Consider the following 27539-nt stretch of genomic DNA (forward strand, 5'->3'; position numbering starts at 1 on the left):
GTGAAATGGATGCAGCAGTCACCACCTGCTTACAGCTTCTAATTCCCTGTGTTTACAAAATGCTGCGAGGAAGGAGGCCTTGAGGGCTTGCATGCGTTTTGGTCAGAGTACGTTGTTTCAGGCTCCAAAACTTAACGCTTTACTGAGATGACCTCTGAATCTCAAAATTACTTCAGTGCTTTTTTTTCTACAAATCAAGTCTTTTCTCTGATTTGTGTTGAACTGGAAACTTGCATATTTGTTTGCTTTTCAGACAAATCTATTACGTTTCTGTATAACTATTCAGAACGCTACAGCCTTGGTTAATATTTGTCAAACGGAGCTCCAACTGTCTAAACCACTGGGACGAGTTTCGCTTTATATGTCATCAGTAGGGGCAGAATGAGGAGCTTCGTGCTTGGCCTCTTTGCTGTAATACAGTCTCAGGGCCATTGCATCAGAGTCAAAACAAGGAGCAGCTTGTTTCCAAACAAGAAGCATGGAGGAAAGTCTTCTCTGCCTCCCTCCCTGCAAGGGAAAGGAGAGAAGGGAGGGGGGCGAGAGGGGGAAAAAGAAAGTTATCTTTAACAGATTCTAAAAATGCCTTTTCCCAAATATGCAGCCAGTCCCTTCAAAGGTCTCTTTGTTTATTTTCAGGAAGAAACCCAAGACAGCTGAAAACCAGAAGGCGTCTGAGGAGAATGAGATTACTCAGACGGGTGCATGCAGCGCCAAGCCAGGCCTTCCCTGCCTGAACCTTGAAGCTGTTCCGTCTCTGAGCCCGGCCCTCATCCACTCACCACATTCACCAACAAACCTACACGCACACACAGGGTCATCTGATTGTGAGTACACCAACGCACTGCTGGGTTGCACTGGGGTTCCTGAAAGCACGTTCCTTACTGTAGACCAGGCTTTCAAGCCAATTGGATGTTCTTTCCATAATGGCTCAAGCAAGACTTCCTCAGAGTTTACTTTTTCCCTGTGGGAATTACCTTTGAAAAAAGAGTGTTTTGTGATAAGGTCATGATAATGCAGTCAGACAGAGGAAGCTGAGAACATGTTGATGGGTCAAGTTGCTGGCTGCTCCGACTTCTTACGAAGCAAAAAGGGAAGATCCTTTGAGCATGACTCCTTCTAACTAGAGCTGTAGTTAATTCTCTCCAGATAGTCTCATACTTCTCATTACCCAAGCTCATCTACTCACTGGAATTTTCAGCCTATTACTGTATTGCAGTGTCTGGCTCTAACATGCTGCCTTGTAAAGGATTTCTACTTTGAAAGGGAGGAGTGTTTCTATGGATGGAATCAGATTCAATATTTGATAGACGGGGAGATCTTTATAGACCTGTGTGATTGTACCAGTCTAAGGCCCATGTTTTCAGTGCATTCACTTTCAGATTACTCAGCACGCGTTAATCAGCTTTTTTTAAAATGTTCATTTGTTCTTCCTCCCTCCTCTTCCCCACTTCCAGCCCTCTTCCCTCTGCCCCTCTCTTCCCCCCAGAAAAGAGGAAATGATTAAAACTGGATTCTGGAATGTCAGCACTTAGCCTGTCAGGTGTTCTAACTGTGTCATTTCACAGTGGTCCATACCTGAAAGTCTCTTGGGAAGGAACATGGAGGGTGTTGTTAACCCTATCATTGACTAGTTATATAAAACACAGCTAAACTCTTTTGTGGTGGTTTTAGGACACTGTAAAACTTACAAGGGGGAAGAAAGGAAAAGGAATCATAGAATCATAGGAAAATGGTGATGCCGGGTTTCAAGAGCTCAGAAGCCAATCAGACTTTTCAAAGGCCTATAAAAAAATCAGGGCATGACAATAAAAAATCAGATTAAAAAGTATGTATATTCTTTTTTCTTGTTAAATTTAAAAATCTTGCCTCAAGGCCAAGCTTGGAAGCAGCTGGGTTATAGGGATCATCACTATCAAAATCACTTTAGCTGCAATTCATTCCTGCTGGCTTCTGACTGTATTCATTATGAGCTTCTTCTGGAGATCTTGATTTTAGTAGAACTGATAAAAACATTGGGGAGAATTTCCTAAATCTCACCTAGTGATCTGAGGAGAAGAAAGAAGTGTGAAGCAGTTGAACAGCAGGCAGGATGCAATTTGGTATATATAAGAATTCTCTTCAAATTGGTGATGTCAAACACTTTGTCAAAGCTGGGATACAGTTTTGTCTTGTAATGTTTTCTAAAAACAAAAGTCATGTAAGAAGATACGAAAATGAGCAGAACAACAAGAAAAAATAATCCTTATTTTCAAACAAAGAATCTCTTTATCCCATTCACAAAGATGAAAGAGTTCATTAGTAAATGGGATTTGAAACCTCACACTGATGGTTTTTGACAGTACAAATAGAAACCCATGAAAGTAACCTTAGGACAGAGGCCAGCAGGAATTGTAGAGAACTCAGAGAATGAACTGCTTTTGCTCACTGAGGTGGCCAAATGCAGGGGTGAGGAAAATTGGTGAAGGGCACCATGAAGAGGTGGAGCATGCAACTCTTCGTACTCTTGTTTCATGGACAAGCAGACCTTTAGACACCCAAGATTTTAATGTTCACAAATCACCTCCCACTCCTGCTAAATTCACAGTGTCAATTGGAAAGAGAATCTTCAAACCTAGACTAGATGTTCCTTTCACGTGGAAGTCAGTTTTTGAAAAAGGATGTTTAATAGTATTTTCAGCATTAAAATTGTTCTATCTCGGAAGCTGTTGAAATCAGGTTCCCAAAATACAGTTAGAGTCCTACAAAAATTCAAGAAATGCGAAAAACCTCTTATGGTGTTGATCTGTTAGTTGATTCCTTGTGCTTTGAAACGGTTGGAAAAGCTCTCTCGCTATTTATGATGGGTTATAACCTTCATCAGGCTGTATTTGTTTGGGGCGGTATGCCTATAATTAATGTTTGGCATGTTCTTGCAAAATATCAATGCCAGTTTCTGACATGAAAATAAAATGAGGCAGGATGGATTTATGCTTGCATATTTACTACAGCTGTTTAACATGGTATACGTATTTTTTTAGAGGTTGTTTCAGTCCCTACTGCTAGAACACATTGACTGACCCAAGCGATTGGCGTCTGTAGTTCCCTTTACCTCTTCCCTTCCCTGACTTTTGGACTGGTTCTTTCCTCTCACACTAGATCCCTCCTTTTGCCCTCAGAATTATGTTGCCACACCTCTCTTTTTCTCCTCAGCTATTGGACCTGCAATTACGTCTTCTTTCTTTGGGCCAGCAGCACTTCCTGTTCTTCCCTATGCCTTCTTGACAGTACAGCACTGTTTCTTGTCCCTTTTGCCCAGATCACTATACAGCCTCTACCCTTGTGACTGAGCAGATTGTATTTCATTCTCAAATGGACACTTTTTACTCTGGTGGGATGTTTTCTAGAGGATAGCTAATATTCTATTTATAAATTGGAATTAGACAAAATGTTTGACAGGAATTGTTTCATGCAAAATATCAAAAACATCCAGAAAAAGTCAGCATGTAGGGTATTTCCATTCTTGGAAAAGTGTACTGATGTCCAGATGGCTCTGTAAGTCCTCATTTATGTATCTGGAAAAAAGTCTTTGATTTTATGGACCACCTATTCAAATCAGCTTGAGATCTTCACTGGCCATTTTGCATGCACAATCACTAGTGCTTGGCAGAAAACACCACATTTATTATGAGAAATATTCATAAGCCAGTCTACTTTGAAAAATCAGGGTGCTTTTGGAATGATTCAGACCAAAATACTTTTTCCAAGCATAGGAAATAAAAACTCTGTGATAGCCATCTGCTCCTCAGCCGTAAAGGCAGAGGTGAAGAAAGCCTAAGCAACAGACTGAATGCCAGTCTTACTGAATTGAATTCTTAGTGGGGAAAAATATATATATATGTAAAAGTCATATGTGATACACAATAAAATATAGAGCTTAAGGCAGTATATTCTGCATGCTGCCTCTTGTACTACCTCTTCACAATGAAACAGGATTGTTTCTGACCATTTTAGGACTTTGGATTTAATTGTAATATTTTTTCAGTGCAGCTGAACCCTTGAAGCAAAATCCAGAACTCGGGAGACATTGTGTCCATTCCCAGCTTTTTCATTCTTGGGAAATGAATGGTCAGGCAATGCAGTTGTAGAAAGAGGTCACAGGAAGAGGTACTTCCTGAGGTAACTATTTCCATGTGGGACTTGGCAGACAGAAATCACCACTTTGAATTAATCTGGAATCAAATCATAGACTGAGCTGATAGAGCTCCAAATACCTCTAGCTACTCAGCTGTCACAGACAGATGTAGCTGCTTGCTCAGAAGAAAGGTGTTCTTGCAAAAAACTACAAAGACAAGTAAAGAAGGGAGGAAAGGGTTCTGGAAAGGTTACAAAGAAGCCACATATACGAGAGTGGTGTCGTTTGCAACTTTCCATGCTCTTTCTTGCTTGTGGGCAGAGCATGCATAAACTTGGTACTGTCCTAGATCTGAAGGCTGAACTCCCTCAGGTAAAGCTTTTGAAGATTTTCCTGAGAGGAAAATCAGTCCACCAGGACTTGGCTCTCTGTTTAAACTGTTTTGGTCTGTATAGGCCACTTATTTCAGGAGCCCTTTAGAAAGCATCTATCACTATATATGTTTTGCAAGTGCCAAGAGATAAGATCATTTTGGCAGAAACTTTCACAAATGCTAAGAGATACAATCAGACAAAAACTTCATTCAGACTCTGATGTATGCATCTTAACAGATGTGTCCAAACTCAAAGAAATCCCATGGGAACAGTGCAACTGAATCTCTTTGTCTCTATTGATAGTTAAAGGAGTTATTCTTAGATATTGGATGGTCCATCTGCCTAGGAATTTGTTCCAGACAAGGGAAAAGCAGCATCTTAGCAAAGAGTTTCCAATGGGCTGAGAAGCAGCTTGGACAGTCATTGGAAAAACTGCTGAAGAATTTTTTATGATTTTGGAGAACACAAAATTCTTGGGGATCTGAGACTCTGATAGGCAATGAAAGTTGCAAAGAAAAGGGAGGCATGGATATCTTTTTTAAAAAAATATGTGAAACAATCACTGACAAGTTATTGCGATGGGGGAGGACTTCTTTAAGTCACATCTTAGCAACAGGCTGGAGAGTTCTTGAGAAATAGAATGCAGTTTGTAATAAACACTTCTGATGATGGACCAGATGAAAACCACTTGTCCATACATGCTCAAGTGATGTGGCTAACTTGGTCTGATTCCAGCACTTCTAAATTCTGATTTTGGTATCTTGATAGCTTTCCAGCATAATGGGAAAAGGCAGAGAGGGAACCTCAGAAGGTTCCTGAACAGAGCATTTAGAGAAGGCTTGAAACTCTAGTTTTTCATTTTCTTGAGCAGCTAGAGGGATCATCCATTTCCTTCCCATGAATCAACAGGTTTGATTTGCCCGTTGCTAATGTGGAGGCTAGATGGATCTGAAGGTGGTTTGGCCTCATCTTTATGTTTTAGGTTTCCTGTGTTTCTCTTTGAGGTTCTGTGGCAGGAAAAGAATGGTTATATGCCCTTATGGTCTTCCTGCTTTGCCTCTGGAAATGTGTGATTATGATTACCTGATAACTGCTCTGGAGCTTTGAAATGGTTTCCCCTCTGAGGGGAGAAGGAGGATCCTGATTCCTTCTTTACAGAGACAGACAGTATGTTAATAGTCATTTCATCTGTATTTTTGCTAATCTAAGTATGGTATGTGTTAGCTAATGCTGAATATTTTTAGGTTGTTTTTGGTGACCTAAGAAATGATGTATGTTTAGATATCTATTTTAGACAATATTATAATGAGATAGGCCTTCTCTGCAGCAACTAAGCTGAAAGATACCCATAGTTCTCAAATGCTGAATCTCACAAGACTTAGCTATTTGTTTATCTTGCAGAACATTCTAATATTTGTTTAGTAAATACTTTGGTTCTTAGCAGTCACGGGTGGTTTCTTATCCTGTAAATTTATATTTTTGTTCGTAATATTATCAAAGAAATGTCAGCCAAAAACGACTTGTGTTTTCACGGAAGCAGACATACGTTGCTTGAATTGTGTAGAGTCAGAAATAAATACAAGTAAAGATGTAAAACTATAAGCTGAGCTCACTCTACCTCTGTTGAAAAAGCTGTTGCTGTACACCAAAGTGTTAGTGATATTATACTACCAATCTGAACTGGTCTCTGTATTCCTGCGTACCTAAGTGAGTTTTGTCAGGTTGATCTCTTGGGCTTTTCTTCTCTTGAGAAATGACTAAAAACATATGGTACTTCAGTTATGAAGTCAATGAGTATGTTTTCAGAAACAACTGTGTGACTTTGGAACTTAACTTTTACTGATGCTTAAATCACAGGGAAAGTTACTTAAAGGATCTTTAAAAATTTGTTTATCTTTAATGGTGATTCTCTTATTAGATGACCCTGTAATACTGACTTGATGCTAGCCTGTCAGTCATTGTGGCATTCAGTGCTTTTCTTACTGGTCTCCCCTTGGAGAACTGTGAGTGATCACATGCATAACTTCAGCTTTGATTGGAAAAAGCCACGAGTGTCTAGCTTTCATGCTTTCAAGGGAGAGCTTGAAGATATGTCCCCAGCATATGTATTACTTATAAGTACAAGGAATAAGAATAAAAGATGTATTACTCTTTAAAATTCTAAATTTTCTATTCTTAAGATTTTAAGATTTTGATAATACACCAGTATTTGTAAGTTTGCTGAAGCACTGAGATATACTGGAACTGTCCAGTAAAACACTGGTAGTCTGTACCTGTTCATGCCTTCAGAGTCTACCTCCCACAGATTTTTGTTACCATTAAGTTGCAAGCCTTTTTGCAAATCCCTCCCTTAAATGAGACTTTCAACTATTTCACTCACTGAGTGAACAGTGAAAAATATGCAACTCTCAAGTGTTTATCACTGTTTATAAAGACGTAGTAATGCTCCATTGCTGGTCTTGGTTTCTCGTTCATTGGTTGGTCTGTGTTTGTTTTTTTTTAATTATGGTTTTGTTGTTGGCTTTTTTTGTTGTGATTTGGTTTTGTATTTTTTTCAATAACTGTCTCCAGGACAGTGCTTTCTTCCTATCCCCCTTGAGGTAGTTTACCTTCTCCCATCATCTTCCATTCTGAAAATTAAAGCAAAATTCCACTGCATAATTTCTGTAACCTCTTTGATTACTTTTATTGCTTTCATAAATCTGTAGTCCAGCCAACCCACTGACTCTGCTCCTTGCCTGTTTAATCTATCAAACTACATAATCTAAGGCACTTCTTAGGTACCAGTCATTGCCCTGTAAGCTTCCTTTATCTGATGTGGTTAAAAAATATTTTATTACAGTATTTGTCTTTATACTCCTAGCTGTTTTTCTTTAAATTTCCCCTTTGTCCTGCCTAATCTTTGTTTTACATCTAGCCTGCAACAGTTTATGCTCTGTTCTATTAGTGTCACTTGGGCATGATTTCCTTGTTTGGAAAGATACATTTTCAGCTTTGATGAGCTCTTATACTTCATTATTTAACCATTGTATTTTTTTTCTTTTTTCTTTATATTTGTTATTGTTGTTGTCTTTGCATATGGAGTCTAATATCAATGTTATTAAGGCCACCTTCCTGATGATGTTATGGATTTAAATTCCTTCTCTTTTCCTTTAAGACCCTTTCTAACTTCCTCTTTTATTTATTTCTTTTCTTTTACTAGTTGTCCCTCCTGAAGATCACAGAATCACACAGTCAAAGAGCCATAGAGGTTGGAAGGGACCTCTGGGGATCATCTAGTCCAACCCCTCTGCTAAAGCAGGTTCCCTGGAGTAGATTGCAGAGAAACATGTTCAGGCAGGTTTAGAGTGTCTCCAGAAGAGACTCCATAACCTCTCTGGGCAGCCTGCTCCAGTGCTCTGTCACCATCAAAGTTATGAAGTTTTTTCTCCTGTTCAGAGAATGTAAGCAGTCTTATATCTAATAGTACAAAAGGAAACAGTGCAGGAGAATACTGTAGAAATGATCATGCCAATAGTTGGTATTTCATATCTTAATCATGCATGCTTCTGCTGTCATCTCCTCAGTCCTAATCAGTTGAGATGACTGAACTAAATGTACCATTTCCTTAGCATGGTCCACAGAGGGACACTTCATGTAGCGGTCAAACACAAATGATTTTCCTGTGTTTGACAGGTGACTCTTCCTAAAAGAAAGCTGAAGCAGCCACATCTACCATCTTTTGTTCTGCTGTGTGTTACTGAAACCCTGTGTAACTCAGTGCTGCTGTATCTCTTGGTTTGTCCTTTGTATGCTGTGAGGAGACACCTTCCGTGCTTGGGGAAGCATTGTCTGGCACATTACTTGTCAGGTTTGTTACAACTATGCAACTTCAAATCTACAAATGTAAAAATAGACTTGGTCACCTTCTGTTCCTTTTCATCGCTGTGACTTGTTTAGCACTAGAGCTTTTTGCTCTTTTCATCTCAGCTTCCGTGGTCATTTTCTCTTCTTTCCTCTTGTTTAGCCAGGGTAGAACAGCTATATAATCCTTGTGCCATGATCCCACTCAAAAACTTTAGGACAAGGTGGGGCTAGAGCAGTATTCAAATAAAATAACAAAATAAAACAAAACCAGAACAATTATGTTATTGTTCATGTCTGACCAAAGGGAGCTCATTCATTCCAAATAGTTTTGAAGTGCAGTCTTAACATGGTACTGGGAGAGAACCTGAGAAATAAAAGCAAGCTGCTGCTTAATACTGCCTACTGATGTTTATAAAATGTGCTAGGGGATGCCACAGGGGGTAGGAATCACCTGTTTCCACAAGAAACATGGTGTTTGATCTATTCCATAGGTAAAAATCAGTTGTAAGCCATGTGAGTGCTGTTAAACTCCTTCCTTGCTATCAAAGCATTTGTTCTGGCAGCCTCATAATGTATGGTAGAGCACAACAGTGTGTTCTTGTTGGCCAAGGACTATACTTGGTTCCAGAGTGCACTAAGTATTATTGTTTCTTAAGAGAATGCTATCATGCCATCTTTTTATTTGTTTTCTATGTGTATTTTCATTGTCCATAAAGTCATTTACAAGACTAAAATAACACGAGATCTAGATTTACCCATCTGCCACTCAGTAACTGGAATATAAAGAGAATTCAAGATATCTAGTTAATCTGTCAGCAGAAATAGCTCCACAATGAATTAACTGTGCCTATGAAAGAGAAAAAGAAAAAAAAGGGAAGAAAAAAAAAAAACAGGATAAACAAATCCTAGAACCCCTACTCCTATTAGCTTTGTTGTGTTAAACACTGAAGGGAGCTCTGCCCAGTTGGGATGAGCAATATATACTCTGTATCAATCTGTGACATGTGGTGAAATGCTTCTTCTTGAAAACCCAGGAGAGAGAAGTAGTATAAATTAAGAGTAATCTCACTACAGCTATTTTTGAGATCTTAACCAGTGAAAATGGAAGTGTAGCAATATTGTGCATCTATTAAAAATCTTGAAAGGCTCTTTATAACTAGATGATAGGAGTGATAACGTGTAATTTATTGATGTTACACAGAGAAAAAAAAATACACACAAAGTAGCAATTTTTGTGTGAAAAGGGGTATGATAGAGGAAATAAAAACAGAGCAAGGGACTTCTCCCCAGAGCTTCATGCCTGTATGTGTGGCCGTGTCAACTTCAACAAAAATACCTTGTGCTTTGATCCCATGTAGTGTTTCAAAAGAAGGCATAGCCCTCCCTGCATTCAAAAGTAAAACCCCTAGATGTTATCTCTAATGTCTTTTGGCTGAGTAGAGGGTAAAATGTGCCTGAAGGCAGACCTGAGAAATAACTCTTAAGCACAAGAGTAGTCTCACCTGTTAGTGTCTGTATGCATGTGCTTACCTGTAGTTCCCGAGCCTTTTCCCTATAGAGAAAAAAAAAATACCAGAACTGACAACGTACATTTAACGGTACAGACCTATCTGATGGTGTCAAGTCACCCATGAAAGCTGTGTTCTTTTTTATTACTGTCATCTATTAGTTTAGAGCATTCTGTCCTACACTGTTCTTCGTATCGAAACAAGCAGGTGGTTTTGGAATGTGCCTGTTACCAAGGATTGCAGAGGTCTCACTGAGGACAGAGATTTTCCCTGTGGCCTTCAGCATCATTGACATGAGCATGTACTGTTTCCCACTGGGTTTTGAATCTGAATTAGAAGCAGGCCTGAACGCTTACCCCCTAAACTCAAAATAAAGAAGCCACAGTCTAGTGCAGTATGAATATCTGTCTCACAATATTTCTAAGTTGAGATATTCACCAAAGCACCCAGTTGTACTAGTTAACAATTACTCTTTCACTGACAGATAAAAAAGATAAATGGAAAAAAAATAACCAAGTAAAATGTAGCTTTTTTCATGTGATAGCTTTCGTCTAGCCAGAACTGAGCGAGGCACAGCCACTGGAAGATACAAAAGAGTCTTTTTCCCAGTCATGGGGACTGGCATTTACAGCTTCTCCTCCATTCCTTGTTTGTCCCATCAACCACTACGTCTGTGACCAGAAAAAAATCTCCTACATTTTAAGGCCTTTCTCTGGAAACATGTGGGATATAAGCAGTCTCCAGTTCTCCCACCAAAGCCATCCATTTCTGTCCAACTGCACCCTTCTCCTAACAGACTGCTACTACAACTCCCCACAGAAGATTTTAGCTTCAATAGAAACCTTCTAAACAGTTAATTATCTTAAGAGGTTTTAATCTATATTTTCCTTTTAACCAAAGCCCATAGGCTTTCAGGCTTACTGTATTTAACCATGCTCAAACTGATAAGCTTTTCCTCCTTGTCTCTCTGCCTGGGGGAAAACCTAACAATACAGCGCAAATCTGAAAGGGTTCGTGGAATAGCAATTGTCTCTTTTGGAGACACATTTTAATATATTTTAACTATTAGCCCTTGAATTCCTTCCTCCTCCACTCTCAGATCCCACCCTCAGCCCTTTCTCCTCCCAGTGTTTCTGAGAGGGGACATAAGTTTCTAGAATCCAACACAGAGAGATGACCGAAGGGGACTCCCCATTCACTGTCCTTACAATCTGAAATACATTATTAGGATTTATGCAAAAGCCCTTAAATTAGGCGAAAACATTCTGAATTAATATAGTAAGCTTTTAATATGGACCATTGAGTATCAAAATACATCACCATGGTTGCCTGTATTTTTCTAAAGTTTATTGTTTTTCCCAAGAAATGTCCCTCATCCTTTGTTTAAATTAAGAGTATTTCAGCTTAATTCCATGGGCATTGTTGGCCTATCTTACTTCTTTCCTAATCAGTGGCTCTTTTGCAACATACCCACTGGTACAGAATGCATTCTGAGTGACAGCACCTGGCACTGCAGAGGAAATCCAGCAATACATGTATGCACCTAGGTTTTTAAAGAGCCCAAATGCCTTAAACTTATAGCCAATTAGAACAGTTGGGCCATGCTGGGCCTTGGCATAATCGTGTATGAGCTCTCTGGGAACAAGCGAATGCAGTTGAAACAGTTTTCATTTAGAATATTAAAATGTTCCCTAACGAAGAGGAGCCGAGCCGAGCCTGGTTTCTCTTCCTAGGAAATGGTGCCATCATGTGGCTACGTTGCTTTCTCTGATTCCTATTGCAAAAGGCTGGTTTTCTCACTTTCTGTTTTCAGTGGTTTGCTGATCCCACCTTTTGCTAATGAAAATTGGTTACAGGTAGTCAGTGCACAAGAACTAGCACCCATATTGTGAAATTGCCATCCAAATACCTGTCAGTGCAGCTATAGCAACAGCCCTCATGGTTCTTCTGTTGACATTGTGTATGTGCAGTTGTAAGTAGTATGTTCAGCATCAAGAGGCATAAAGGAATCAAGGCACTAGAGCAGGGCAGCGGAAATCTTGATTTTGTAAGCCTGGAGAACAAAATCTTGTGTGTCTTCTGGAATTAATTCTTGGTCTTTCTCTACTGCTCTTCACAAGTTGTTCTGCATTTCTTGGATAAAGATTAATTGAGGCACCCAGTCCTTCTGCAGAACTGGGCACATGATGCTATCCCTCTTTTACATGCAAAGCAAAGTGAGGCACAGACTCATTGCTGCCCTGCAGATGAGAAGTAAATGGGGTTATGGCTAATGGACTCTTCCTGCAGACTTCCAGGCAAAGCACAGGGAAGTGATTCAGTGCCTGCACCCCAAGTATCTTGCCTGAAATAGAGGCTTTTGTGCTCAGCGTTGAGGATTTAGGACTGCTGGATATAGAAGCAATTTTATGTGCAGAACACCTATGGTTTAGTTTTCTGTTTGATGAAAAATGGATATCTCATCACTATGGATGCTAAAAAGAATGGGGCAATTAGCTAAATAAATCATCCGTAGGACATTTGCTGAACATTGCTTAGCCTGCAGAAAAAGCCTGTCTTCTCAAAAAAGTTTAAACAAACTCTGATTAGCCATCTACTCTATATGTTTGCTCCTTGGAGAATAAGGTTGTGTTCGTGTGTGCATGCATTTCTGTCTTTCAAATAAACGTAGTTATTAGACTATGAAATTTAGAGAATTTTGACAGCTTTCAGAACACAGTGATTCTTTTTTCCATAGATTTTATTACTGACACATTAATAGATGTTGTGCTGGTAAAAATACAGTACTTCCTGTTAAATGTAGACTGCTACATATTTTGATTCTAACAACAATCTGGTAGGGTTAGGGCAATTCGTGTAGTGTCATCTGGTGTTTGTTTTGGATAGATATTATAGAAGGAGATACTGATTTTCAAGATGTTCAAGCAGATGATTGGGTGAGAACTCCAGCAAACCTTTAAAGCAACAGAAAGCAAGAGCTGCTCCTGGTCAGATCTCCTGCTGAGGATACAAATGTTCTTCCTGTGCTCCCGAAACTCCATACAGGTTTTATGCCTTGAAGACCCCTTTTCAGAATGAGGCCAAGTATTCAGAAGAATGAATCCAAACAGAGTTGGATAAATCGGTCTCTCTGGCATCATTGGGATGTACTAAGAAGTCAGCCACTGCTGGGTTTTCGGGATTTTAAATTCAGGTCACTTCTTTGAGTGGAAAAGTGTCCTTCTGTTAAATGCAGTCTCAGAGAGTTGAAACCTGATGTAGGACTAATTTTGTCAACGGCAACACCGGATATGAATTTTTACTCCATTCATGCAGTTTTATTTTAGAATAACGAATTTCAGAACAACAGAACATAACACTTCATCACTAGGGACAAATCAGGTCATTGGAGCTGAAGAATGCACCCGTGGTTTTTGATTACTAAGGTTGGAACAGGAGATGCTGATGTATGGAAATGAGAAAACTTCCTATGGTAATTGTGGGGCTTTCATATGTTGTGATAGAAATGCTGTATTTGTAATGAACTGCCATGTTTATGCAAGACTTTAGATTTTTCATTCCAAATTAAGCATTCTTTACTGAGACATGCTTTTTTTTTTTTTTAAGGAAAATCAGTAGAGTTTCATTTTGATAACAGGGCTTTACTTGCTTGATTGTATTTATCCTGTAAGGTATTTAATAGTATTGTATCTGAGGTGTCTCAGGCAAGTGTTTAATTCACACTGTTACTGAACAAAAACTCCAGTCTGAAAGATGACTTCTTAAGACCAATGTGGATTTTAAAAAAGTAGGCATTCCTATTGCGGTGCTGGATGCACAGGGTTGGGTGTACATGTTATGTGCACAAAAAGTCTCCACATTATGTACATTTTACTCATTACATTTAAAGCCGCATAAGCATTACTGATTGATTGCTACAAACTGTTTGGTACAATCTGATTGGATTAAGGCCACTTGGTGAGTTTCGTTTGGCTATACATTGGATTGGCAAATCTAGTGGCTAATGTTTAGTTGTTAATGTTCTTTACTTCCCTACCTATGTGCTACCTTCAAGAGGCTGCAAAATGTAGGTAGCCCAAGACACACTGCAAAATATACCACAAGACACAATGCAGACATAAAAACATACACTGTGACTTAGTGGTATAATCATTACAACATCGCTCAGCTAGACACTTAACCTGCTTTAGGGCAGTGCATTTTTAAGTGAAAGAAGGACAAATGGAGTAGAAGATGGAAGAAAAGAATGAGAGTATGTATGTCCAGTGAGTGTGATGGGGAGAACAGAGTTTGGATTTTCTAGGAAAGACAGGCTTAAAGAAGAAATGTGAGACATTTTCCAGTACGTGGGAGGCTGCTATAGAAAGGAAAATAGTCAACACTTCTCTACGTCTGTTGGAGAAAAGGATGATTAACTGATTTCCAAGTAGAATACTAGGAAAACTTTCTTATTATAAAGATGGTAGACAGTCTGTCTGAGGAGAGAGTGGAAATCCCACGCATTTGTGGTTTTTGCAAATGTCTTAGGCAAATTTCTGAGCGCATGGTGTAACTAAATTGTTCCCGCTACGAGGAAGCGGAGTAAACGTGATGACTACATGAAGAACTTAACACATCCTTTTGCTCTAGCCAGCAGGCTGTGATCCTCCAGCACTTGATTTGGGGGGCAAAGGTTAGAGATAACCAAAACAAACCACTGCTGGGACAGAGAGTAAAGAGTAGATGCTGGTCTCCAGCAGCAGCAGGTTAATTTAGTTTGTGGTGCTTCCAGGAACTGGATTACAGGTGCACATACTCTATAGGAGATAAAAATGCCTCCAGCTTTTCTTCAGTCACTCAGTGGGAGATCTTCTCAATGCAAGGCCTGAGAAGCTTGTCAGGAAGACAAGTTAAAGCAGCAGTATCAAAATAGTTCTAGTTAATCCTGTCTAAGTACCAATGAGATGAATTGCCAAACAATTTTCTGGATGCTTCTTCAGAAAATTGAGGCTAAAACTCAATCCATTTATGTTTCAATAGGCCTACCAGCTCTGAAGTATATGAGGTGACTATTTCACCCTTGAAGTATGAAGTTAAGAGTAGAGCCTTTGGAGTTCCCCCTGCAAAGTTATTCCTGTGAAAGATCACACAGTAAGTTCCAAAAAAGAGCCTGGATTCCAGCGACACTGGCAGCTTTCTCCAGGGGAAGGCCATGCACTGAGCTACTGCTGGCTTACAGCAGCTGCAGTGATTTCCTCATCGCTGTTTCTAGGAATGATCAGTCATCATTGAGCAGTATGCTTTGAGAGACTGTGATTTTGAAGGGCAATAGAGAAAATCAGATTCTGTGATACCTTACAGGTATGAGCTTTAAAGCAACAAACGTTGGCTTTGCAGAAAGGGACATCTAGTGGCTGTACAAAAAAACCCTTACATTTTAAAACACAGCATAGCCATTTGTGTATGACCAGCAGTCTTCAGCATTCTGTACAACTTTGTAACTGTGCTACATCATGCATTTGCTAGGATCATTCACTACATTTCTGACAAAAAAGTTGCTTTTGTGAGCTGTACCTTTCCACTTTTGTGAAGATCTATGTACTGTAGCTTTAATGTATAGAAATCTTCCTTCAAGCTATGCTTGATATATCTCTCGGCTTTACTTCCACGTATTTTAAAACATCTTCCGAGAGTCCACTGCCTGCTGTTTCCTTCTGCCTTTGTACCCTCAGTACCCTCTGGCACTGTACTTGGAGAGATTGTCACTGTCATTGTCATGGTAAAAATCTGCCTTCCTTAGAACACCCTTAGCATAAAAGTCAGCAGGAGGGGTGGAAGAGATTCAAGAAAACACTAATCTAAGCATTCAGTCATGTATTGCACAACAAAAGTTTTTCCCTTTCCCATCCATGTTGTGCTCCTTCTTACTGGCTGAGGATGAATTCCATGCATGTTTCTGTGAATAGCCTGACAGTTTAATCGGTACATTTGCATATGGGGAACTGGAGCTTTTTTCAAAGTTGTGCAGTAATATGTTTCACCTTTATGCCATGCCAGCTTCAAATTGCAGCTCAGGAGGATTGCAAATGTGCATAATCTGCGCTGTTGACTGGGCTTTTTTTTCCCTTTTTTCTTCCTCTTTTTTCTTTCTCTCTCTCTCTCTCTTTTTTTTTTTTTTAACTGCCCAAACTCCTATTCATTGCCCATCTGAGTAAGAATGGCCTTTGCGTTTTCAAACCCATTCTTTCCTATATGGTTTGTGAATACCCCTCCAATCAGAACTTGCTTCATAGAAAGGGGACAAAACCATTTTACAGGAGTTTCTTAGAATGAGTCCATTGGGATCTCTACATCATATTTACTGGACAAAAAAGGGGGGAGAGGCGGGGAGGCACTTAACAAAGGCCACTTGAATTTCACAGAAAGTTTCCCACTGTCTCATGTTTAAAAGAGTGGCAGGCCTGAGCAGAGCCTGAGACAGTAGTCTTTTTCTGAGCCAGGCATTCTGTAGGTGAGTGACTGAGTGTGTGTGTGTGTGTGTGTGTGTGTATGTGTGTGCACATGTGCACCCACATGTGGGTGTTGCTGGATCTTGTGACGAACTGATACGCTCTGAGACATGCTGAAAGAACTGATACGCAGCTTGGGCTTGCGTAAGATTCTAGTATTCTTTGTCAGAATATCACATTTACTTTGGAGTTAAACCTAACAAGTCCAGTTCTTATGGGAAACACCAACTTTGGACTGCTTAGAACAATATAAAGGACAACTCCAGAACTTGGATCTGGACATAGTTCCCTGCAGAAAGGGAGAGGCTGCGTTGAACAGGGCAATCTCTAGAACTTGAGTGAACTACTGCTTCTTTTATGCTACTGTGGTTTGTGTACTAGCTTCTCTAACACAATCATTGCAAGTACTTCGGTTGCACTTTAAATGGGTATGGTTTTCAGTGCTGAAAATCAAGGAAGATAGCTTGGAAAAATCATCCTCAAAATCTGCATGAGATTGTGTTGTTTTTGTTTTTGTTTTTTACCATTCATTATGTGTCTCTTCCATGCACCACTCCTCTTTCATCCTTAAGGAGTGAATTTCAATTGTTTCTCTGTTGAAGTAGGGAAGGTGTTTCAGTTTCACTTGAAGAAGTAAACAGATTAGATGAGGCTTTTTTTAAGAGAGAGCTCTGTTTATGCCAGGCACAACCAAAATACCTTTGCCTTACATGGAGTGACTCACGTTGTCACAATTATATCAATATGTCATGATGTATATTTTAATGTCTACATTATGTTTTGCTATATGTTTTATTATGTGTCTTGTGCTACTTATGTTTAATGACATTTTGAGTAATCATGGTGGTAAACCATAAGGAAACGAGGCAGCAGATAGATAGGCAAGTAAAGAAGATTAATGACTAAACACTAGCCACTAGATTTGCCAATCAAATTTGTAGCCAAACAAAACTCACCAAGCAGCCTTAATCCAGTCAGATTGTACCAAATAGTTTGTAGCATCCATTTGTTGGAAATATCCAAATAATTTTTGTCAGGACGATATCTCTGATAAAAGCAGATTTTATTCGCGATTGCAATGGTGGGCATCCTGCAAGCAGGAGCACACCTATGAACACAGCATGACAGCCTTTATATCCTGTTTTCCCCCGTTGCCTCCTCCCTCCCCTGCTTTCCTCCCCCCTCCCCTCCGTTTCCCCACTGGCCGGTACTCCAGGTTCACAGTCTTATCAGAAGGTTTACATTTGTTAATTTATTTGTTATCTGGTGTCAGTCCTGTAGTTTCCAAGACATCTCAACATTCTTCTTGTTCATGTTGATATGGTGATTTTGTTCAGAGTCCTTGTTAAACAAAGAATACGGAGGGGAGGTGCCCGATCTTCCTTAATACCTTCTTCAGGCACTCCCTGCGGCACGTAAGGAATTGTCCTTTTAATTTGCGCAGGATGCTCTTGCAATGTGTGTGACATATATCTTCAATGCTGGCTATACATAAGTTGTTACTAGCTTATATGTATATATGTATGGCTTATATACTAAGTATGTGCTGTTGGGGAAGATTTATCTAGGGGATTAGCAATGAAGACTTATCAGAGAACCCCAGTAAAGTAGAAAGGCCCCCTGAAAAGAACTATTAGTTTAATAAAGGACCCAAATGGTAGCAGAGGCCATGAAATTAACAAAATTCTTACTTTGTTCTGATGCAGAAACAGCATTCAATTCGCACACATTCAATAATGCTTATGCAGCTTTAAATGTATTGAGAAGACTTTTTGAAGACTTTTTGTGCTGGGCATGCATGTTAAATGGGGTGATCCGCTATGGATCCAGTGCCACAATAAAGAAGGCTTGCTCTTTAATACCACATTGGTCTTCAGGAGTTATCTTTCAGACTGGCATTTCTGTTCAGTAACAAAATGACTTTGAGTCCAGTTCATAAACCTCAAGGAATTTAGTGTCCTAGATCAGTTCCTATTAGAGAGCTATTAACATCAGTCTCTTGTGAGCACACACACCTCTTTTTCTTAGCCTTGTTTAACCCTGACTGGTGATTTTCATTAGTAGCTAATGACCAAATACAATGCAGCAGAGAAGGCTGCTGAAACATGCAGATAATCCCCATCTTTCCTTCCTTCTGTACTTGTAAACAGGTAGTGAGATTCCCTTTCCTGATTTCTTGATACAGATCACAGTGAAAAGGAGCTGAGGATGCATTTTTTGGGGAATTTAACTCACAAAATTAATGCTTTCTGCCAAGGTTCATATGAACAAGGTAGAATTCTTTTCAGATCAGGCCTAGCCAGCATGAATTCATGAAAGGCAGGTCCTGTTTGATCTACCTGTTCTTGACCCAACTGTTTATTGAAGGAAATGTTGTGGATGTAATTAATCTACCTAGACTTTAGCAAAACCTTTGACTGTCCAGTGAGCATCCTTTGCCCAGTGACTGGTGATGAATGGAGTTGAATCCAACTGACAGCTGATCACTGGTGATGTTCTTCCGAGGTCAGTACTGGGCCTGTCCTGTTTAATATCTTTATAGATAATCTGGGCTGTGCACCCTCAGTACATATTCAGATGACGTCAAGGTGGGAGGAAGTGATGACCTTCCTGAGGGTAGAAAGGCCCTGGATGTGGATAAGCTGGATCGATGGGCTGAGTCCAATTGTATGAGCTTTAACAAGGCCAAGTTCCAAGTCCTGCATTTCAGTCACAACAACTGCATGCATTGCTACAACTGCCTGAAAGGAGGTTGTGTTGAGGTGGGGGTCAGCCTCTTCTCCCAGGTAATTAGCAATAGGACAAGAAGTAATGCCCTTAAGTTAAGCCAAGGGAGGTTAAGGTTAGATAGCAGGAAAAAATTATTCTTGGAAAGAGTGGTGATGTAATGGAACAGATTGCCCAAGGAGGTGGTGGAGTCACCGTGCTTGGAGATTTTCAAGGAAAGGGTAGATGTGGCACTGAGGAACATTGTGTATAGTAGACACAAGTGTGGTTTGATGGTTGTACAAGGTGATGTCCATGGTCTTTTCCAACCTTTGTGATTCTAGGATTCTGTATCTCTTCTTATTATCAAATTCCCCGTTTGATAAAACAGAGGATAAACTAGATGTCATTCTCTTTTTCAGGAGAGTATCTCAAATACCTACTCTCACAAAGGAGAAATAATAGGGTCAAACCAAGTAGTGAGTAATATTTTGTGATGGGAAGCATACTGATAGGCTGGCACTCAAAGGGAGATAAAGATAAATGGATACTTATGGAATAACTTGCCACGGCCTACTGTAAGTGTTGAGAGAAGGTCCTCTGTTCACCACTAATCATCCATCTATCTGTTTCTCCACCAACACAAAGCTTTTACAAAGTCCTTTTCCTTTAAAATCAAGGATATATTTTTTTTTTTAAAAATGTGTGTTTTCCATACTTATGTGGTCTGAGATGCTGGGAAGGAAAGCATCTGGAACTATCTTGGAGGCCTCTGGAGAATAACTGTCTGGTGGAGTAATTTATACATTATTCTGTTTAATAGTAATTGTGGTGCCCATGAAGGAAAGGCTCCGAATTGCTAAGACATTTTTCCAATCCTGATGATCCAGATCATCAGAGGAAGAAGTTCATGTTTCCCAGCAAAGCTTATTAACCAAGACACAACTAATTCACAACACCCATGATATTGTTAGTAGTTTTCTCCTTGTTACAGTTCTCTGGGCATCCCCCTAGTGCTCTGACTTCACGTCTTCTGACACTGGCTAGTTCACATCTGTTAGCATCAGACATCCTCAGATAGCTTGGCCTCATCAGGATTTCCAATTCCTGACCTTTGTGCTTCCTTTTATCATCATCATCTTCACAGAATTAAAATGACAACCTGTGTCCAGGGAGATTTCTCTATGAAGCAGCAAAAGAAAAGAAGCTTGAGATGGCAGGAGTAGATAAATGAGAAGGAAACAGTGGAAGAGGGAAAACTCCACATTTTCCTGCAAATTGTAATACATAATATTCTACAGCTTGCATATGAGATGTAAGACACCCATTAGGCCGGACTGGAGGATCATTGTTGGGTTAAAAAGCATGTGTATGAAACCACTTTTGATGCCATTTATTTTCTCTTTGTATTTCTCTTAAAGCAGACGGTGGCACTAAGCTTGTTAATTTACTCATACTTCTCTATCAAATTCCTCTTTTAGATTCTTAAGCACTAGCTGTGCAAAAGGTGCTGTAACTTTGGTAGGAATATTTAAGAAGAAATGTTCCATAATAGGGGTAGTGATTTAAAAGACGAAAAAGTAGTTTCTGCCATCAAAATCTAAGTAGATGAAAAATGAATAAAGAACATGAAAAGAAATAAAAAAGCATTAATCCAAAGAATGCAGGTTGGACATAGGGAAAAGTGAATCAACAGTTTAAGAAGTTAGACATGAAGGTTAATTTTGAAGGATGCATTTGCTTTGTACCTGTATCAGTTAGATGCCTTTCTACACTATTCCCTATTTAGATCATTCAGCCAAACTAAGACTAAGTCTTAGAGAAAATGCCTGTAATTTTCCAGTTTCTGTCAAGTAAATAACAGCAGGAGAACATTTGTTTATATGATGGCATTCTGGTGCCAATCAGAACTTGGGATATGCTTTAAACTAAAGGGGACAGCTCATGTTATCTTTTTTGCTTAGGGTTCTTAAGGAGGACTGTTTGTTACTATCGGGGTAGCAAATGTTCTCATCCACAACCCCAGACAAAACTGTGCGTGGGATTTTAGGAACATTTACAGTATAAATCTTGGTATCTTGGGAAGTGAACGCCAACTTTTTGTACAAGTAGCTGTAGTATAAAAACCAGCACGCAAATTCCTTGGAATGACATTCTAGATAGAAACCACATTTTCACGCAGACTCTTTGCATTAACAAGTTGATGTAAAGGGTAATTAAAGTAATAATTTGATCATTTCTGGAGTAGATCCACATCCGTACAGCTTAAAACCCAGCTCAGTGCTTACAGTTGGCTGGCTCTAGGATTTTAAAGCCATGTAAGCTGGTAGGAAGCTTGAGGCCCAGAAAAGTGGTTGAAACATTGACCAGCTACACTTTCTTTGCCTCCTTTTGTTCAGAAATTCGGAACTTTCTCAACTCTGCAAAAGAGTTGTATAATTTTACTTCTATCCTTAAAAAGGTGGCATCTTCTTACCAGTGCCTTTGTGACTGTTATGGTATGATCTCTTTTGTTTACCCAGTGGGCAGTCACCTTTGTCAGTGTCCTGTCTGCAGAGGAAAAGACCCAATCTCCTCTTTTTTTTTTTGTCACCTGCTTTGCTACAGGTAACATCAGTTGCAAGGGGATGACAGAGCGCATTCATAGCATCAACCTTCACAACTTCAGCAATTCTGTGCTCGAGACCCTCAACGAGCAGCGCAACCGTGGCCACTTCTGTGACGTGACGGTCCGCATCCACGGGAGCATGCTACGCGCCCACCGCTGCGTGCTGGCGGCTGGCAGCCCCTTCTTCCAAGACAAGCTGCTGCTGGGCTACAGTGACATCGAGATTCCCTCAGTGGTGTCAGTCCAGTCTGTGCAAAAGCTCATTGACTTCATGTACAGTGGGGTGCTGCGGGTCTCGCAATCAGAGGCCCTCCAAATCCTCACAGCTGCCAGCATCCTGCAGATCAAGACTGTGATTGATGAGTGCACAAGGATTGTCTCGCAAAATGTTGGAGAGATCTACCCGGTGATTCAGGATTCTGGCCAGGAGACACCCAGAGGAACTCCCGAATCAGGCACCTCGGGGCAGAGCACCGACACAGAGTCTGGCTACCTGCAGAGCCACTCACAGCACAGTGTGGACAGGATCTACTCAGCCCTGTATGCCTGTTCCATGCAAAATGGCAGTGGGGAGCGCTCCTTCTATAGTGGGGCTGTGGTCAGCCACCATGAAACAGCCCTGGGTCTCCCTAGGGACCATCACATGGAAGACCCCAGCTGGATTACCAGGATCCATGAACGGTCACAGCAGATGGAGCGGTACCTCTCTACTACTCCAGAAACCACACATTGCCGCAAGCAACCACGCCCTGTCCGAATTCAAACCTTGATGGGCAACATCCATATTAAGCAGGAGATGGAGGATGACTATGACTACTATGGCCAACAGAGGGTGCAGATCCTTGAGCGCAATGAGTCTGAGGAATGCACTGAGGACACTGACCAAGCCGAAGGCACTGAGAGTGAACCCAAAGGGGAGAGTTTTGACTCGGGAGTCAGTTCCTCCATTGGTACTGAGCCTGATTCTGTGGAGCAGCAGTTTATGACTGGTCTGGGCAGGGATGGGCAGCAAGAACCTTCTCAAGCAGATCAAAATGATATCCCTGCTGATGGCAGTCAGCCTCCGCAGCAGCAGCAGCAGCATGTGGATGCCAACTCTTCCTCGCCAGAGAGAAGCAATGACGTTGAAATGGACAGCAAAGTGCTCACAGTCAATAACAGCACCGAAAAGGGGGCTTTGCAGCCTTCTGTCAACACAACTGTTGCCCAACCGTTGCCAACCACACAGATCTACTTACGCCAGACAGAATCCCTCACCAGCAATCTGAGGATGCCACTGACTCTGACCAGCAACACTCAGGTCATTGGCACAGCTGGCAACACGTACCTGCCTGCCCTTTTCACCACACAGTCTGCTGGCAGTGGCCCTAAGCCTTTTCTCTTCAGCCTGCCCCAGCCCATAGCTGGCCAACAGACACAGTTTGTGACAGTGTCCCAGCCTGGCCTGTCAACTTTCACTGCTCAACTGCCAGCCCCTCAGCCCTTAGCCCCATCTGCAGGCCACAGCACAGCAGGTGGGCAAGGCGAAAAAAAGCCTTACGAGTGCACTCTCTGTAACAAGACTTTCACCGCCAAACAGAACTACGTCAAGCACATGTTTGTACACACAGGTAAGAGTTTGTCCTATTGGCTTACACATGAAGCCAGGGAAAATCCTTTACAAACAAGGACTTAAGTTCTGTTTCCCAACCTGACAGCCCTCAGCACAAACAGAAGGGAGAGGCTACCCAGGGAGCTGGTATCACTGAACACTAAGCTGACTGCATTGAAGTTGAGCCCCTGTGGACACACCTAGGTCCCACACAGGGGTCTAACTGTACATGGTGCAGAAACAAGCTCTTTATGCTTGGAGTAAAAGGTGTCCTGCATCCATACAAGGAAATGGTAAGCACTTGTTTTCCTCTGCTAGCTGGCCAGGCAACACTTAAGTGGCATGACAAAATTATAATAGAGTCATCAAAAGAAGAATGCATCTACTGTGGAAAAGCTTCCCAGTGCTACAGTAGGGGTTTAGGTTCAAATGATGACTGGAATGACATTAGGGCATGTTCATTCCCGGTGGAGTTGCAGCACTAGGTCCAGGCCTGGGTGTTACACAGAATGCCACATATTTTCTAAATCTCACATACATTTGGAGTTTTTTAGGAAGTTTTTCTGTACTTCTGTACTACTTCTTAAATGTTTCACCAGCTAGGACTACAGAGACATGGGACTCAGAAAAAAAAAGAAAGTAATGAATGTAGAACACAGCAGCAGCACCCTTTTTCTTTAAAAAATGTTTTTAGTGTACGATCTTCTGAGGCAACGTAGGTGACTGCTTTTACTACTAATCCAAAACTACCTTTTCTGGCTTTGTTTAGTTATAAGATTTTAAATCAAGGATATTGTATCTGTCTACCTATCTGTTGGTCATGGAGAAGCTGTCCGGGGTTTAGGGCTAAATTTTGCTTTCTTTAGCCCTCATCTCATTTTGATTTTGGAAAGAAATTCCAGTTTAGAGAAAGAGTAAATATTTCTCTCACTAACCAGTCTTTTTGTTAACATCAAATCTTAAAGTAAATTTTGGGGTTGTGATATATAGAGTAGAACCTGGAGAAATTGCCTAAGGTATGGAAAGAATGTAAATCATGCCTCCCTACTGTATCAGATAAATTTCACTTCCATTGTAAGTAAACTTTTAACTACTATTTATGTATAAGCATCACTTAAATTAAAAAATCCTTTGGAAATCTAAGGCAGACATGTACACACACATATAATTTACAGGAAGGTTCACTTCTCATGACTGATAAAAAATGTATGGTTGCAAAGATCAAGAATCCCGAGTCCCAAAATTATCCTTTTGTGTTTGTTTATGTTCTCTATCTTTTTGCTATGGATAAGTGGCTAAAATACTATGTAGATAATGTTGTGTTTTTCAGGAAAATATCCCATTAAAAAGACAGTCACTTATATCTGCCTGCATCCTAGTTCTAAGAGCTAGAAAGGCTTTTTTTCTTTCTTTTTTTTTTTTTTTTTAACAAATAATTTCACTGAGATCAGGTGCTTTACCTTCCCCAGTCTCAACTATGCACTGCATGCAGTGTTTGGAGTCAGATAAGGGGTAACATTGAAAGATCTGTCTTAAAGTATTTCTAAGTACTAACACAGTCAACCAAGGTGACTAAGAAGCAATAGCACCTTGAGCAACAGAAGGCAGAGCTTCCAACAAAACACTCTGAAAATAAACTTCTTATGCACAGTCTTGAAGAAGGCTTGTCTGCTGCTTGCCCATGATATATGGCTCTTGTGAGGATCCAAGGAAAATGAGAAAGATTTGGGAGATGCAGGTGTTTGAATTTGTCTTGCTCTCAAGAGAATTCATGAGGTATCTACTCGTAAACCAGAATTCAACAACCCTTAGATCTCCCAATCCCAATTTTAAGGTTCCAAGACCAATATTCTGATGCAACTTTTCATGCAATGAAAGCCCTGTAATGTAGACACAAACCTACCCCCTTTTCTTCTTTCACATTGTGTTCCATGTGAACTGGCGTAAATGTATCCCATGATGTTCTTGGAAGTTAGTGTTCTGGAAACACAGTGGTAGAACATTTGCAGTGACCTGCACCTTATAAACCGTCATTGCCTTCTCCTGTATGCTACACATTAATATTGAATAACTTTCTCATGTTATTGGCTAAAAGCAGTCGAATATAAAGTAAAGAACCAAAAGGAAGAACATATGCACCTAATTGATGGAACGCCTGATTTCAAGAGGAAGAATCATGGGAACAAAGTTCCCAAATCTACAGTGGGAAAAGGCAACAAAGTGATTACTTAAGGAACACGTAAATTGGCATATAAAAAAGAAAATCTAAAAAGTTTTAAGATTTTTAGGAAAGAACTCCCAGGAAGGCTTTGAAGCTAAGATTAGAAAAAAGCCAGAACCCAGCATATCTTAGAAATATGTGCAGGCAAAAATGAGGGTGTTTTTATAGCATAAACTTAACAAGGTCTAGAGCAGAGGAGACTGACTTATTACAAACTCTGGGAGATATGTTGCCTAAGGCAAAAATGAGCACTGTAAATGTAATCAGTCTCTTGTAAATTAGCCTGACATGATTATAGCTGACACACTATCGTTTCCTACATAACACGTCAAGTATATTAGCCTGTCTATGCTCATCACACTACTGTGTTGAACAAAGCCAAGAAATTTAATTTTTTTATACAAAGTATCTTTGACCAAGTCAGGACAAAATCATCGTTGCTACGCAGACGTGGAGCTCATGGATTCTATCCGCAGATGTTGCCATCATACGTGCAAGCTGTGAAATAAAGAGAAACGAAAACTCAGAAGAGACAAGAAAAGTGGATCCTTCCCATCCAATCCATATGAATCATGCTCTCTGAAAACTGAATGTACCTCACTGCACAAAGAGTAAATAATATATTACCACGGGAATGCGATGGTCCCTGAAAATTGACTCTTCAAGATTTAAAGCAGTCCTAGGCAGACTGTAAAAGGGAGGAAGTAGGATGTGAAAGAAAAGGATCTCTGCTAGACAGGAAATTGCAGAATAGTCAAAGGAAAATTATTTTTCAGTCAGCAAAACAAAGGATGACTGTGACAGTTTCAGAGTTATGGGAATGTCTCTCTCCCTGATAGGCTTAGGGCTGATAATTTGCCACATCTGAAATATACATGACATTTAAAAAGATTTGAAAGCACCTTTTGATGCGACGTTTGGATATACAGCTATATATTTGTATTATGGAATACACAGTAATCCATATTTCAGATATTAAATTTGACCAGAAAAAGGGGCAGCAAATATAAACTCTCATAAAAAAGCTGGATTCCCTTGACAATCTTTAGCACTTATCTTCTTATAAATCTAAAGCAATTTGACAGAAAAGAGTGTATTACAGGTCAGCTGTCTGGTCAGTCATGTTTTTATTGCATACACGTAGGGAAATGGAGGCACTAAAAGGTAAAATAACCTGACCAAGACCTTCCTAGGAAGTGAAAGAGAACAGGACAGAAACGGTGTTCCCTCTCCTGCCTGGAGCAGCAGAGGCTGTGCCGTTGAAACTGAGCATAGATGCCAGAATCTTTTTATCTCCACTCCTGTCTTTGCAATTGTTTGTTCTAGGAGCTCACATGAGCTCCATTTTACAGTGTGTAAATTGGGAGTACCTATAGCCTCCATTGTAAAGCATCGTGAATCCTCTGATCAAACAAGGTTTTGTGTATCAAAGCATGGTTATTAACAGAATTAGTCTTTCTTAGAGCATCTCTCCAGAGACCCCTGTGGGGTTCACCTTTCATTTACTGCAAAGCATTGTAATTCTGTTACCTTTTTTTATTTTTATTTTTTTTCCTCGTCTAATTTTCGTTTTCTCTCTTTTTGGTAATGGGCAGGTGAGAAGCCTCACCAGTGCAGCATCTGTTGGCGCTCCTTCTCTCTAAAGGATTACCTAATCAAACACATGGTGACGCACACCGGCGTGAGGGCCTACCAGTGCAGCATCTGCAACAAGCGCTTCACCCAGAAGAGCTCCCTGAATGTGCACATGCGCCTGCACCGCGGGGAGAAGTCCTACGAGTGCTATATCTGCAAGAAGAAGTTCTCCCACAAGACCCTGCTGGAGAGGCATGTGGCTCTGCACAGTGCCACCAACGGCACGCCTGGAGCCACCGGCACCGGCGCGAGGGCCGTCCCCGCCGGGGTGGTGGCCTGCACAGAGGGGACCACATACGTCTGCTCTGTCTGTCCAGCTAAGTTTGACCAAATTGAGCATTTCAACGACCACATGAGGATGCATGTGTCAGACGGATAAGTAGAATCTCTCTCTCTCTTTGTTGTGAACAAAAAATAGAAACAGCAACAACAAAAAAAGCTATGGCACTAG

General features: G+C 40.5%; 1 protein-coding gene across 3 annotated transcripts; it reads left to right on the forward strand.

Annotated features, from left to right (window-relative positions):
• Window positions 1-640: 640 nt before the first annotated feature.
• ZBTB20 (zinc finger and BTB domain containing 20) lies at window positions 641-27539 on the forward strand. Of its 3 annotated transcripts, none has more exons than XM_042811071.1 (3): window positions 641-824; window positions 21641-23251; window positions 27049-27539. In XM_042811071.1, exons 2-3 carry the CDS (start codon window positions 21661-21663, stop codon window positions 27465-27467), a joined length of 2010 nt encoding a protein of 669 aa, XP_042667005.1. In that variant the 5' UTR covers window positions 641-824; window positions 21641-21660; the 3' UTR covers window positions 27468-27539. The 3 variants fall into 3 exon arrangements, with proteins under 3 accessions (XP_042667005.1, XP_042667004.1, XP_042667006.1); XM_042811070.1 differs by lacking the exon at window positions 27049-27539 and adding an exon at window positions 23339-27042 and having other exon boundaries at window positions 749-824; XM_042811072.1 differs by lacking the exon at window positions 641-824 and adding an exon at window positions 8173-8335.

Source organism: Centrocercus urophasianus, unplaced genomic scaffold (genome assembly GCF_019232065.1).
Source record: "Centrocercus urophasianus isolate 14NV4802_14NV808 unplaced genomic scaffold, USGS_Curo_1.0 seq_12, whole genome shotgun sequence".
NCBI lineage: Eukaryota > Metazoa > Chordata > Aves > Galliformes > Phasianidae > Centrocercus > Centrocercus urophasianus.